We start from the raw sequence: 15,847 nt of genomic DNA on the forward strand, positions 1-15,847 counted from the left end.
AATCCGCACCATCCTAGTTTGGAACCTCTGTTCAGCAACACAGACCCGTGTAAACCAAATAACACTAAAAGCTGAAGTGATACAAATATTGTAGCACTGTTGTCATCAGGTTGTGCTATCATTTTGGATGATGTCCAGGAAATGTTTCATTTAAAACAGGATCCCGATATTTTTTTCATCCCATCATCATGGAAAGGGCGAGGCTGGAAAGTCCAACGCTGTGCTCTAGAGAAATTAGGCTGGTACTTAGGAATTTCAATTTATGTCCCCAGATTCTGGTGTACAGCTGATTAGGCTTGGAGATTTGGGGGCAATCTGGGCGAATTCGGGCCAAAATCGGCATAATATCTCCTGCCCGAATATGAACAAATCCGAATGCAAGGTGTTTTTTTGCATTTTGGCACTGTTTTTAATTTTTGTTAACTTGGCACTGGGGTTCTCAGAGTATCATCTTCGAAGACTGTCCTGGATGATTACCACCTGAGTTTAGGTAGAAGTTTAGTCTGGGGGCAAAGTTATGGGCCCTCAAAAGGATAGACCCCATGTCCTGTTAGCTCCCATTGGAAACAATGGTGTATGTGGTACCCCCTTTGGGGGTCCATAACTTTGGCCCCTCTGAACCAAACTGAACCAAACTTGGGTGGTATCATCAGGACAGTCTCTGGATGATACTCTGAAATCTTGGTGCCACTAGTTTTAAAATTTGCCCTCTGCAGGCCAAAACACAAAAACCACCAACAATACCCCCCAAAATCAGACCTGAATATTCAGGTATATCTGAATATGATAGTTGTCTTATTCGGGCATACAGATAATTTTATGCTCAAATAAATCCGAATCCAAATTTCACTGAATTTCGAGGGTATTGACCAAGCCTGCTTCTGACGACAACTATGGACACAATACTAAGCATGTTAAATCCCAGTGCTTTCAAAAGAAGAGATACAAGCATGTGTTTCTCTTCTGTAACACTGCACGGGATAGAAGACAGCTTGTCTTCAACCTGGCATTGCTGTTCCAAGGGGAATACCAATTGCCTGACACAGTTCTGAAGATCAGGAGTATACTAAACTCCTGTGGGGGATCAGCAGCCCCCTCACAGTTCCCCCACCCCCCGCTGTCACTGGGAACCAGTGGTACACAGCATGAAGCAATAAGTCGCCTATCTTTTTATTCTAGTTTGCAATGCATAAATCCATGCAAATTTCCCATCAGGTAATAGTACAAAAAGAGGACATAAGAACTCCAGTTGGATAACTATCACAGGATGTTTATTTACACAGGGTGGGGTGGGTGTAAAGCTGCCAGTATTTCATTACGAACCAGAAGCTATAGTGATATTCTTTAAGCCAGACTTCAAAACCTTTCAAAGCCGAAAAATGATGACTCTGGAGAGTTCATATTATGGAAGCTCATCTGTTGGTCTTTCTAAAACAAAGAACAGCGACACAGACTGAGACAGAATGGCTGGCAAGAGGGGGTTGCATATGTTCGGAAGGCGAATCTAAATTGTGTTCTGGTGGAACACATGTGCCAGATACATATGTATAATGTGTGCGTGGAATGGGGGGAGTGCACTTTGGAACCTGGGGCCTGTTGAATAGATTTGTAAACCACTTTTCACGTTCAGTTTTTTTAAACAGCCATTTGCAGATTTAGGGCAAGAGCCAAGAAACCGACAGATCAGACCCTTTTGAGGAGGTTTCTGACACCGGCCAGAAGAAAAAAACTGATGGTTATATCAATCATCTGTGGACAAGATTCACGCATCTTCATCCAGCAAAAACAAACACATGCATCCAAATAAATCTCCGCATATGGATCTTCTTTCCTAGATTTGCAACACGGTGTGGAATAAGAAAGGGGTTATGCCCAGTTTGTAAGGTTGTGCACTATTACTCCCTCAACATACACCAAGGAAACGGCACACGCTGACTGCATTATTCAAAAGAAAGTAATGGATCTTGCCACTTGTGCCTCTTAAACAGATCAGTTCAAATGATCCATTTGGCCCAATGTGAACGTAGAAGGAATCCTTGCATATAGCCTTTGCTGATCAGTGACTATCTCTTTTTCTAAAAATATTTTGGCTTAAAACCTTCAGCCTTTATATCTTTTCTTCTGTCCCATCCTCTTAAGCCTACATTCTCCCCCATTCCTACCCTACCTTTTGTGACCATGATTCTCCCGCCCCCCCAAGATCATTAGATGACTAATCAGTTTTCTCCCCCATCCAAACTAATATACATACACACAGTAACAGCCTTGCCATTTTGTGTTAAAATGACCATTTTTTTACATACAATGAAAAAAAAAGACGACTAGCAACATTAATCAGAAAAAAAGAGATTCATCTACCCCTTTCTCACATACTGAGAAAATTGCAGCTCGGGAAGTCCAGGAACTCCTCCTAGAAAGTCGAGTCCATTTTATTTCCCGTCCCTCACACCCGTACACCATATTGAATGTTAACTATTCTCCGCTTGTTCAAACACCAAGGGGAGAAAAGAAGAGAGGTGACCTTTAGTGGGGTCCCACTGCTTACAGCTTCATTTCATTGTGTCGATGCCTAGAAAACGGAACATTCTGTGCACTGTGTATGGTTCCTCTTGAGGAAAAAAAATGGTACCTCTGAGCGGGTAAAAAGCACCCTGCTTCCCTCATTCCGGCAACACAATCAATCAGCTCACCCTGGAGCCAAGGGCTGCTTGGCTAATCCTGGCAGGTGTTTTTTGGTTAATATCAGCAAAACCATGTCCTTAAGACAGTCCATGCAGTGAACATCTGCTTCACAGGGTGTGTTGACCCCACTACACAAACCACCTGGGCACCTGTTTCCTCAGAGGCCAGTTCACATGATCCTTTCATTCTAGAGTTCTTTTTCAGAAACGGGAGTCGCTCGTGCGGAATGGGAATAGCTTTTAGTAGCACCCACTCAAGGTGGTGACTCGGTATTCTGCATATAACATTTTCCCCAAGATTTGGGGAGGCGGCAGGGAAACATTGTGCAAATTGCCCCTTGAAGGCCTTTGTCATTTAGGGAGGCGGCAAGAGGAACCCAACCAAGTACATATATTGGCACTTCAAAGCATCATGGACAACTGAATCTCCAAAAATGTCCTGCTACGTGGGAGACACCACAAAGGACAACAGCAGGGATCCGAAATAGGCCGTTACCATTGGCTGCACTCTAGCGAATCACACAGGAGAACGCGCTGGCTGCTGTCAGGGCAGAACCCCATGGGTCAAGACTTAACCTACTAGTATATTGATTATGCAGCATGGTCAATACAGGATGCAACAGCCAATCTTTACACTGTTTGTTGTCACTACAGTTTGGTGAGGTAGGGTCTTGTTATTCCCCCTTCGTACAGACAGAGAACTTGGGCTGCGGAAAAGCAGTTTTCCCATACACCAAAACTCACAGCTAAGCAAGATCCGTTGTGCCCAGATGCCTGGGGCCATACAAACCCTGTCATCTGGCATACAGATCCTTCAGAACCCACACAGCACTCTCAACTTCACCCTGTACCAAACCCCACAGCACTCTGGGGGCCCAGAAAAATCTTAGGAATGATAGTTGATGCAGTCCCCACAATGGAAGGAGATACAAAACTGTTCAACCTACTATCCCTTGAACAGAAGAAGTGCCTTGCTGCATCAGACGAAAATTCATCTTGTTAATTACTTTGCATTCAACAATGGACAACAGGATGTCCCTAGAGAGCTTCCAAGGAGGTTGTGGGGATAATTGTCCACTGTCTAAATAAAAGTTTCCATAGTCTATTTCCTCCATATTCAACTGAGGACTTAAGTGGACCTTCTGAAAACTTGGGAGAGGGACTCCATCTCAACAGCTCACAAAGCTTTGCTTCGAGAAATGTGATGTCATTAAGGAGCCACACGATTCCCATCCCCAAGAGAGTTTCCCTCCAGATAAAGGTAGGCTAAAGACAGAGCCACCTCCCGCAGTCAGTTCCTTCCTCATTCCGTCAGTGGAGCCGGCAACTTCTTTTCCAGAAAATGGTGTTTTCCCCCTTCAGGCTGAAAATGGGAAACACGCCGGGAGCTGAGGCTTGGATTTCTGCCACAGACACCGAAGTGTGGAAGGTACCACCTCTAGAGGTCCCCACCGTAAGTCATTTTCACACAGCAGACTGCACCGGGGTGAGTACGAGGCAGAGGGGTTGACACTGCATAGTCCTCAGTCCAGATCCCAAACCCAGTTATGTTCAGCAGAGGGAATGGTAAGTGTCGGAGGAAGAATGGAAGCTATCGAGGAAACGAGACTGCTTCACTCCTACTTGAGATTTCCTTGCCAGTAAGGAAGGGATTGGTCAGGTGCCGAGAGACAGGACAAGGCCGACTGTCTCTAGGTACTCGACGTATCTTTCTCCTTTTCTTCCAAAATGTCCGCCTTCTCGTCCGTTTCAGTGTTTTTTGGTTCACTGTTCTGTTCACTGTTTGCCTGTGGTTCTGCGGATGCCACCGGCTTGGTTTTTTCCACCGTCTTCTCTTTCGTGTGGATCCTCTGGTGCGTCACCAAAGCGCTCTTCTGCCTGAACCTCCTTCCGCACTCGAGACAGCGATACGGCCGCTCCCCGGTGTGGATCCTCCGGTGAATGACCAGATCGGAGAACCGGGTAAATCTCCTCTCGCATTCATCGCAGGGGAACGGTTTCTCTCCCGTATGGATTTTCTGGTGCCTGGTCAGATCCGACGGGTAGCTGAACCTCTTCCCGCATACGCCACAGCAAAAGGGCTTCTCTCCAGAGTGTGTCCGCTGGTGAGAGATCAGATTGGAGCGCTGGATGAAGCGTTTCCCGCACTCGGCACAAGAAAAGGGCTTCTCCCCTGTGTGGATCCTCTTGTGGATTTTAAGGGTGGAGGAGGAGACAAAGCGCTTCCCACACTCCAGGCAAATGTACGGTTTCTGACCCGTGTGGATGTGCTCGTGAATCTTAAGTGCCGAATGGTGGCTGAAACACTGCTGGCAGTGAGTGCAGCGGTAGGGCTGCTCTCCGGAATGGACTCTTTGGTGGCTAATGAGAGAAGACCGCTGGGCGAAAGCCGCCCCGCATTCGGAGCAGGAGTGCGGCTTCTCCCCCGTGTGGATTCTGTGATGTCTCGTCAGGTGGGACAGCTGGCTGAACCGTGACCCGCATTCCGAGCAGCGAAAGGGTTTTGCGCCAGTGTGAGTATTGTCGTGCTTCGCCAGCTCCGACGGGCGCGCAAAACATTTGCCACAATCAATACAGACGTGGGGTTTGTTCTTCTTGGGCTTCCCAGAATCCGAGCGGGCTCCCTCTTCCCTGGCACTTGGATTCTGTACTTGCCCGCCAACTCGGTTTGAGATCTTGGCACCTAAGGGATATGGAAAACAAATCAACATTCAGATCCTCATTACTCAAGACTAATATGTATTAGAGATGAAACAGTGAAACAATATCTGTGTTACTGGGACAGTTTACCCCATTGGTGGGCAACACCGGGGTTGTACAGAAGCAACAGAGAATGTGCTTATTTTCTGTATCAACGTTAGATCTCATGGCTGTGAAGATGTGAGGGCAACTTTTAAAAACCATTCCCTAGTCCACAGGTGTCAAACTCACGGCCCTCCAGATGTTATGGACTACAATTCCCATCATCCTCTGCCAGCATGATGCTGGCAGGGAATGATGGGAACTGTAATCCATAACATCTGGAGGGGCGCAAGTTTGACATCTATGCCCTAGTCCAGTGGTGGTGAACCTTTGGCACTCCAGATGTTATGGACTACAATTCCCATCAGCCCCTGCCAGCATGGCTGATGGGAATTGTAGTCCATAACATCTGGAGTGCCAAAGGTTCGCCACCACTGGACTAGTCAATCAAAACCAAAGGGGAAATTTCAAAAGACATCCTTACTATACTTCTATACTGCTTTTATTTGCAATGGATTGGATCCAGCCTAGTTTTTCACTCAGTCTTACCCAATTATCCTCTGTACTTCACCTCCTGTGGCTTTTGACCATGCAGGTTCCACAACTCCCTCCCTCCCCCTAAGAAAAGCTTGATGAATCCAGCCCAATAAAATAAGTTAGGTGTTTACGGTACCTCCACCTTCCAATTTCCAATCCAACAACAATGCTGGCAACTGCTGTTCTTAAGTCCACATCAAGATTGGAAATGGAAATTGTTTGTGGTACCTCTTTACCCACCCTAATGAACTGGAGGGTTTTATAGCCCACCAAAATCCCTCAGGGAAGGGGCCTCAGGGATTGTTTCAGTGCCTCTGGACACAGCTGCAGGTCCTTGGGCAATGTGTACTTCCCTACAGAAATCAGGCCCTACTGCACATGCAGAATAATGCACTTTCAATGCACTTTGCAGCTGGATTTTCCTGTGCGGAATAGCAAAATCCACTTGCAAACAACTGCGAAAGTGGATTGAAAGTGCATTATTCTGCATGTGGGGAAGGGGCCTCAGAGAATCCAGGGGTGGGGGGTGGGGTTAGTGCACTGTACACCCACCAGCACGACTTACAGTGTTCTTGCACAGTTACCAGAACAGTATAACAAGAAGAGATAAACTTTAAACAAACTAGAATTATCTGTAAGCTACACAATGGCTCACAAGTTAAAATTCAATTCAAGCACCACCAACAAAAACATCTAACAAGCGCAATAATATAAAACAAGCGCCACTCCCCCATTTCAATCCAGTTCCTTCCAGACAAAAAAAATCTTACAGTAATTTTGTCCAAATCTATAAGGCAGCATGAATCTCTCTTGGAGGAAGAAATCCAAGGGTGGTAACTGTGAGACCCCCAACAATCTAATCTTAGCTAAAGCTAATTTCCATACATGGAACTCAAAATGCAGATCAGTTGATACTGACAATGCCAATTCTACTCTAGACCGAAGTCATGATTGATGATTGAGGGACTGGAGCACCTTCCCTATGAGGAGAGGCTGCAGCGTTTGGGACTCTTTAGTTTGGAGAGGAGGCGGCTGAGGGGGGATATGATTGAAGTCTACAAAATTATGCATGGGGTAGAAAATGTTGACAGAGAGACATTTTTCTCTCTTTCTCACAATACTAGAACCAGGGGACATTCATTGAAAATGCTGGGGGGAAGAATTAGGACTAATAAAAGGAAACACTTCTTCACATAACGATGTGTGATTTGAGTGTTTGGAATATGCTGCCACAGGAGGTGGTGATGGCCGCACTCAACCTGGATAGCTTTAAAAGGGAGCTTCGGGATACAGATTTATGGAGGAGAAGTTGATTTATGGCTACCAATCTTGATCCTCCTTGATCTGAGATTGCAAATGCCTTAACAGACCAGGTGATCGGGAGCAACAGCCGCAGAAGGCCATTGCGTTCACATCCTACATGTGAGCTCCCAAAGGCACCTGGTGGGCCACTGCGAGTAGCAGAGAGCTGGACTAGATGGACTTTGGTCTGATCCAGCTGGCTTGTTCTTATGTTCTTATTTAGAGCTTCAAAAGCACATAGAACTGTGCCTAGAAATGAACTGGGAGCCAGTGAGGCTGAAACAGTAAAGTACATCCCAGGAAAAAAATCTCCACAGACACATTTTAATCAACTGAGATTTCCCAATTTCAAGAGCAGCCTCGCAGAGGGCTGGTTACAGTAATCTAATTTGGACAGCTCACCCAAAGCAAGAGCCACCCACACCCCAAGATCGTTCCTCCCCAGCACCACCAAACCAGGCAACCTACACTAGCAAAGGAGAACACATACAACAGAGAAGATATCCGCAGAGCACAACAGTTTCAAATGGTTCAGACAAGTAAGCCAAGCCACATACTGGAAAGGAAGCCACCACCTTCCAGCCCAAAGCCCATCAGTCGACTGAATCTTCCAGAGAAACCTGAAAGAAGAGTGATGATGCCACTAGACAGCCTGTCTTTAGCAGTTGCAACCCCTGATGTTCCAAAAGAAGGAGCCCCCCGGGGATCGGGCGGTATATAAATTGAAAAAATAAATAAATAAATAAATAAATAAATAAATAAATAAATAAATAAATAAGGGGGGAAATAGTTTTTGATAACCAACTATGGCTAAAGTTCAGCTTGCACATGCAAATCGTGCCGGGTGGGGGGAGAGGTTGGTCAGCTAAGGTCCCCAGCCGTTGACTGCATTGTGCAGGTTGTGTGAAGTGGCACACTCCAAGACTTACCCCTCCATAGATTGCACTGCTCAGATACAAAAGCAGGAAAGCCGTTCCTTGCAGTGCAATAGCTGCAGACTGCTACAGGTTAAAGTTCAGGCGAGTAGGCAAGCGACTCACTGAACCCCGGAGTTCTGCTGCCTTGCTTTAGAAGAGATGGAAACCTCTCACTAATCAATCTGTTGGCATCTAATAGAAGACACAAGTAAAAGGTATACCCAACACTCGGGTCCTCCGGTTCCCAGGCAGCCGGGCTTCCCTGTTGAGCTGCCTCTGTCGGACGTCCGACGCAGTCCGCTGGCCGTCAGATAGATTCAGGGCTGCTGTCTGTAATGAAGCAGAGTTCTGAAAGGAGACTGGAAGGCAACCTGAAATGCAGCCACTCCCCCTTTGCTGCTGTTCTCAAATATTTTCTAAAACCTAATAATGCTGGTTGGTGGTCAGGGCAAAAGCTGGAAGGTAAAAGAAGTTCAGAGATGGAGTCCTCAACCAAAACATCCATGACTCAGAGGCTCATTCCGCACAAGCAGAATAATGCACTTTCAAACTGCTTTCAGTGCTCTTTGAAGCTGTGCAGAATGGCAAAATCCACTTGCAAACAGTTGTGAAAGTGGTTTGAAAACGCATTATTTTGCGTGTGCGGAAGGGGCCAGAGCTCTGTTTGTAACTTTTTTTCCTGCAGGTACATATTTTTGGTCTATAAAAACCTGGATATGCCCATCTCAACATCCCAATAGGCAGAAAAAGTACATATGGACAGTTACAGCCAGAAAAAGACCACAAAGGTTCCAAAACTATGTGGGGACGCACAATTCACTTAAATATTTATATGCTGTTTCCCCCACAATGGGGATCTAACCTGGTTTAACCTATTGCTATCCCATCCTCCATTTTGCCTTCATATAACAGCTCATGAGGTAAATTAGGCTGAGAAATTGACTAGGTCACCTAGTAACATGGTAGAACATAAAGCTGAATCTCCCAGATCCCAGTCTGAGGCTGTAACCATTACACCACACTATGTGCAAATGGAAGGCCATGAGTAAACAGTATTCCTGGACTGTACCACTTCCGCTGTATGCAAGGGAGGGGGGGGGGATGCACGAATGAAAATTCCTGCATACCAGATATCAGGGCTGTAAGTGCCTCTCTTAAAGTGTCAGGATAGGTTTTAACATACAAGGGTTGGGTTGGTTTTCTGAAGAGTGGAACATTCAAATCTCCTGACTGGAGACACACCCTCCTCAAAAAATTATTGATACATCAACTTTCAGTCAGTCAGTCAGTCAGTCAGTCAACCTTTATTGCAATCATAGGCCTGTATAAGGTAGTTTAGGGCTGATCACTAAGTCAGAGTTAGGGTTAATGTTTTTTTTCCATTGGTCAGTAGGTGGAGCTTCCGCTTAATGTGTCTTTTCCACATTGTAAGGGAAAGCAGCTTAAAAACAAAAGGAAACAAACATTTAAATGTGTATAATTTATTCTAACTGCAAATGCCTTCGACAGGAATTTAAATTTTCTCACTGAATACGGGCAGCTTTTGTCAGTCCTGTCGGAAACCAATAACTTCTGGATTTACATCATCAAAAATATAAAGAAGAAGAAGAAGAAGAAGAAGAAGAGTTTGGATTTATATCCCCCTTTTCTCTCCTGTAGGAGACTCAAAGGGGCTTACAATCTCCTTGCCCTTCCCCCCTCACAACAAACAACCTGTGAGGTGGGTGGGGCTGAGAGAGCTCTGAGAAGCTGTGACCAGCCCAAGGTCACCCAGCTGGCGTGTGTGGGAGTGCACAGGCTAATCTGAATTCCCCAGATAAGCCTCCACAACTCAAGCGGCAGAGCTGGGAATCAAACCCGGTCCCTCCAGATAAGAGTACATCTGCTCTTAGCCACTACGCCACTGCTGCTCCTGGATAAGTTCTCTCTTCACCTGGCTATCTGTTTAGCAAGTTTTGACTCCACCTTTTTTCCAGGGAGCTCAGGAGGTTCATCATCCTCACAACCATCCCATAAGAAAAGCGAGGTCCAGATAGAACAACTGGCCCAAAGGACAACCAATAAATGTATGGCCAAATGGGGATTTGAACCAGGGTCTCCATAACTGTAGCCTAACACTAATTCCTATGCCACACAAATGTAGTATGGTGCCACCCATCACAGCTGTCTCACCTGTGGTTCATTTTGCAAACTCTCTTGCCGCCTCAGAAGGAACCCCTCTGCCAAGGCTACCGCTTGGGCACAAGTCTCAGGGCCACGTTCTCGAACTCGACTCTGGATGTCCTTTGGTAGGATTGTCAGAAACTGCTCTAGGATCAACAGCTCCAAGATCTGCTCCTTCGTGCGGCTCTCCGGCTCCAGCCAGGAATGGCAGAGTTCCCGCAACCGGCTGCAAACCTCGCGAGGCCCCTCTGCTTCCTGGTAGCGGAACTGGCGGAAACGCTGGCGTTGCACCTCGGCGCTGCTGGGGTTCCCTCGCAGGGAGGCGTGTTTGGCCTTCCCGTGGTCTCCTTTGTCTCTGGCATTCAGGCTGCTTAAGGCCTGCTGAGCATCGGTGCTAAGAGCAGGCATGAGGCGGCTCATCCCTTCTCTGGGCCATTGGCATGCATTTACCACACGGTCAAATGCAGCAACGTCATCCCAGGAAGCCAAGTCCGGAAGTTGGGACGTTGCCCATCCTGAAGTGGGATATTGGACTGTTTTCAAGTACTCTTGCCATGGAGTTTCCAAGCGTTGAGGTACCCCTTCTTGTCGTGTCGCTGCCCATTGGGATACGTCCCGAGTGGTTCCAGACTGACCTGAAAATGGGTCTCTTCCTGACCCTGTGGATCCCTCCCCAGCCTCAGGAACTGTTCGGGCATGCTCCTCCATTTCCACTAGAGGCTGTTATTTGCTTTCACACAGCTTCCCTGGTTAAAAAAAACGTTCCACAAAGGCCTCTTCCTTCTATTCTGCCATTTTGGTTTTCTGTGATTGGCGCTTAGCTCAAGTATTCAGATCTGGTCTTTCCATCTGAGTCCCAGTCTTTGACCCGTGAACAACAATGAGAGATGAGTCTTCTTCTGGCCCCAAATAGTACCATAAGGTGGGCTGGATTACCCCTTGTCCCCCATAACCAAACAATCACAGCTTACTAAGAAATCACAAGCGATTTCCTTTGTAGAAGGACATGGGTTTTTCCTGAGGGGAACAGAGAACAGAGAAAATTATTATTATTATTATTATTATTATTATTATTATTATTATTTATTATATTTATAAACCGCCCTCCCCCGAAGAGCTCAGGGCGGCGAACAAACAGATAGATAGAGCACAAATAAAATCAATTTTTTAAATAGTTATTAAATATGGCTCTATATGTTAAAATCAACCCCCATTAAAATGCAGCATCTATCAAAATTACCGATGGCGTCCTACTCGTAGTGCCCTAAGAAAAGAGGGAGGGAGGAAAGAAGAGGAAGGGGGAACGGCAGGGTTCACAGATTTTAGAAAGGGGGGGGGCATCAGCGGCCGGGCTCCCCAAAGGCCCGGTGGAACAGCTCCGTCTTGCAGGCCCTGCGAAATTAATTAAGATCCCGCAGGGCCCGCGTAGCTGGAGGTAGAGCGTTCCACCAGGCAGGGGCCAGAGCTGTAAAGGCTCTGGCCCGGGTGGAGGCCAGCCGCATCATGGAGGGGCCAGGGATCACCAGTAAATTTGCCTCTGCTGAGCGCAGAGGCCGATTTGAGACATATGGGGCAAGACGGTCCTGTAGGTACGAGGGTCCCAGGCCGCGCAAGGCCTTAAAGGTCAAAACCAACACCTTGAAAACGATTCGGAATTCAATCGGTAACAAGTGCAGGCGGCACAGCACAGGCGAGATATGGTCAAAGCAAGACCTTCAAATTCTACAACCAGCCCGCTTGATAAAGTGACTGGATAATCAATAGGAAGGGCGCTAGAAACTACAGGGGGTCCATTAGCCCTCAGAAACAAACAAACAAAATGGCAACCTGAGCTGAACTCTGGGAGTCTCTGTGCTCTGAATGTCTATCCCACCTTTGCATATAAAAACCAAAACTTGTCCAGAAAGTGTGGAATAGCGGTTAAGAGCAGCAGACTCTAATCTGCAGAACTGGGTTCGACTCTCCACTCCCCTGCATAAAGCCTGGCTAGGATTGGGTGACCATGGGCTAATCACAGTTCTCTCAGAACTTTCTCAGCCCCACCTGCCTCACAAGGTGTCTGTTGTGGGGAGAGAAAGGGAAAGAGTTTGTAAACCACTTGGAGACTCATTAAAAGCAGAGAAAAGCTGGGTGCCAAAAACACCTCTTCTTCTTCTTTAATTTCTGCTACCATGGAGAAAACAGACAACTTCAAATTCGAAAGGGGAGGGATGCATCCCCCTAGCCAGCCATTTTTCAAACTCTGTACCTTCAGGCAGTCATTTAGCTGCCCCAAAATCCCACAGCTGCAAAAATCCAAAAAACTTCCCTGGGTGCATAGCTCTTTGGTTTAAACAGCATCCTAGCCAGGCCTTCAGAGTTCCTCATTTTGCTTACTTGAATATGCCAAATATCATGTCAGGGCTTTCAGAAGAGAATAAGAAACTGGGAACCTTTGAAGATGCCAGCCGCAGATGCAGGCAAAACGTCAGGAGAGAATGCTGCTAGAACACGGCCATACAGCCCGGAAACCAGACAGCACCCCAACTGGGAACCATCTGCCTTTCTGAGAAAGTTTCCCACTGTTCATGGCCTTCAGGGGAAGGAACTCTCCCAATACACCTCTGATGATCCCCAGAAGACAGCCTGATAGCCACAGCCTTAGAACAACAACCAGACATTCCCTATCTGGTAACTTCAAAAAGCAACTGTATACAAAGCATATACCGTAAGTTGTGTGTCAACACGCGTACTGTCAAACCACAGCTGACTTTTGGCAAATCCTCAGGGTTTTCAAGTCAATAGGTGTTCACAGATGCCATAGTCTGCCTCTGCATGATCTGAGAGAGTTCTGAGAGAACTGTGACTGACCCAAAATCGCCCGGCAGGCTTCATGTGGAAGAGCGGGGAATCAAACCCAGTGGGGTCCAGATCAGAATCCACGACTCTTAACCACTAAACCGGCATATTTATACAGGAGACCTCTTCAAACAAAAAAATACGGTTTTCTTTATCTTCTTCAAAAGGTTGTCACCCACTAGGAGACAATAAAAAGCTCAGATGATGCTGGTTGCCCCTATTTGAGGACTGATAGCTAAGTCGTTAGTAGGAGGAGGGGGGGATGGGTTATTTCTCCCACCAGTTGTAAATTACAAAGATAGAATTCGGCAAGCCCACTTCAATAACAGAAAACTTCCAGCTGCACTCTTAACTACGGTCGTGCAAGCAAAGTAGGAAGTGAAGAAGAAAAGCTGGTTAGGTGGAGGGAAATTTTCCAAGGGCTCTTTATTTGAAATCCAAACATGGCTGGTGCAGGGAACCGAGACAGCGAGCAACGAGTGTGCCTCTCTGGAAAGAAAACAGAGATGTTGTTGTGTGGGGTCCAGAGGGGGATAAGCCGAGCCTTTAATCGGCTCAGGAGTTAAACACATTCTGCAGAGAATCAGCATCCCCAGCGCCTGCCTGCCTGCCTGCCCTTCCCCCCCTATGCCTCCACTCATTGGGGGTCTCTTAATCCCCCCCCTCCCGCTGCCATCCCTAAATCCTCAGATTCAAGCAAAATGGAAAAGCTCCACAGAGCTCCTAAGGAAATCTCCGCTTTTCTCTGGGCTGTTTTAGATTCGAGGGGTGATCTCATTCCCCCTTTGGTACCCCACTGCATTCGTGGGGGGGGGGGGGGGTTGGGACTGCCCTTGGGAATCAAAGGCAAGGTATGAAAAAACATGGGTCACCAAGACAGACCGGTGGACCACGGAGACAGATGATGGAAGCCTTTGTGAACACTGCTCTTTCCTTGTTCATTCAGTTGGTACTACTACTGCCCAAGTTAATGCAGCTACTACACTACTCAAGTCAGTACTAACAATTGCAAGCTCAGGGCAGAACCCTATAAGAACAAGCCAGCTCGATCAGACCAGAGTCCATCTAGTCCAGCACTCTGCTACTTGCAGTGGCCCACCAGGTGCCTTTGGGAGCTCGCCTGCAGGTGAAAGCAATGGCCTTCTGCGGCTGTTGCTCCCGAGCACCTGGACTGTTAAGGCATTTGCAATCAGAGATCAAAGAGGATCAAGATTGGGAGCCATAAATCGACTTCTCCTCTATAAATCTGTCCAAGCCCCCTTTAAAGCTATCCAGGTTAGTGGCCATCACCACCTCCTGTGGCAGCATATTCCAAACACCAATCACATGTTGCGTGAAGAAGTGTTTCCTTTTATTAGTCCTAATTCTTCCCCCCAGCATTTTCAATGTATGCCCCCTGGTTCTAGTATTGTGAGAAAGAGAGAAAAAATTTCTCTCTGTCAACATTTTCTACCTGATGCATAATTTTATAGAAATCCCGAAACACACATCAGAAGAGTGAGAGAACTCAATGATCATCGCCTCTCTTTAGCCTAACCGTGGCCTGTACTAGATCCAAACTCTTTTCACATAGATTCCAGGAGTCCTGGCTTCCACCCCACTTCTACCCTTGCCAGCCCTTCTCAAGAGTGCCAGATAACCCGATAATCCCAATCCTTCCGGTGCGAGAGCCTAACGCCATGTTCGGAAAGCCACCCTTTGATATTCGTTGCAAATCAGTTCCATCCAAAAGAAAGAAGCAAAAAGCACACCCCCGCACTCCCCAAGTTTGAAACCTGCCACTTCCTATAAACGTGGATGGAAACGGTGCTTTGGAAACCTGCATTTCACCTCTCCGATTATGGGTTCTACAAGCTGGCTGAGATGTTCTGTTATGAAAGGTCTTGATGATGAACCTGGAGAGGAACAGGCGGGGAAAAAAATGTAATTTGGATGTCCAGGAAGGAGGCCATTCAGAGAGTGACCTGTATTCAGATCCCAATCTCCAGGAAGTCCTGGGCAATTCACAGCCTCGCCTTTCCGATTCCCTACCTGCCAGATTAACTCTGCCCGTTGCAAAGACGGAGAATGCAAGAGACGCTCAGAGGCCTGGACGTAAATCGTTATTCCTCCTGATCCTTTTGGCGACTGTCCCGGCATCTCTGCCTCGACCTAAGCGAACACCGCAGGGCTGTTGTACCGTTGCACCCGAACCCCACTTTCCCACCTACCACATCTCAAGCTCTTTGCTGCAAAGTGGGGGGAGGGGGATAGATCCCAAGGGAGCCAAACAAGCCAGAAAACTACCTCGATTTGGCAGCTGAACGCAATGCAAACTCTGCAGCTCTTGCGATCCGGCTGATTTCTCAACGCTATAGAGCCCTTTTAGGAAACACGCAGGGATCAACTCCCCCTCCCCCTTGCAAAGACCCCCCCTCCAACTCCCCCCTCTTTTGCAAAGATCCCCTCCCCCCTCTCTCTCACTTTCCTCCCCCTCCTCCCAGGTGGAATCTTGCCTCCTCCAGCTGTTGCAGCCCTGGCCCGTTTGCAGCTGGATCTCCCGGGGCGGGCGCCCCTCCGCTTGCACAAAGCCCCGCTGCGGAAGATCTGCAGCCCTGCAAAGGCAAATCCCCCCCTGATTAAAATTCAAATCCCAAGTTTTTGATCCCGGGAAGAGGAGGAGCAGGA

The 15,847-nt window shown here is 47.3% G+C and overlaps 1 protein-coding gene across 1 annotated transcript; it reads right to left on the reverse strand.

The window, feature by feature from the left end:
- Positions 1-1,146: 1,146 nt before the first annotated feature.
- On the reverse strand, positions 1,147-15,556 carry LOC125444927 (zinc finger protein 397-like). The gene is made up of 4 exons (XM_048517700.1): positions 15,212-15,556; positions 10,352-11,359; positions 8,401-8,509; positions 1,147-5,364 (listed from the first exon to the last, which is right to left on the reverse strand). Exons 2-4 carry the CDS (start codon positions 11,048-11,050, stop codon positions 4,373-4,375), a joined length of 1,800 nt encoding a protein of 599 aa, XP_048373657.1. The 5' UTR covers positions 11,051-11,359; positions 15,212-15,556; the 3' UTR covers positions 1,147-4,372.
- Between the last annotated feature and the right edge of the window lie 291 nt (positions 15,557-15,847).

This window comes from Sphaerodactylus townsendi, linkage group LG15, assembly GCF_021028975.2.
Source record: "Sphaerodactylus townsendi isolate TG3544 linkage group LG15, MPM_Stown_v2.3, whole genome shotgun sequence".
NCBI classification, from domain to species: domain Eukaryota; kingdom Metazoa; phylum Chordata; class Lepidosauria; order Squamata; family Sphaerodactylidae; genus Sphaerodactylus; species Sphaerodactylus townsendi.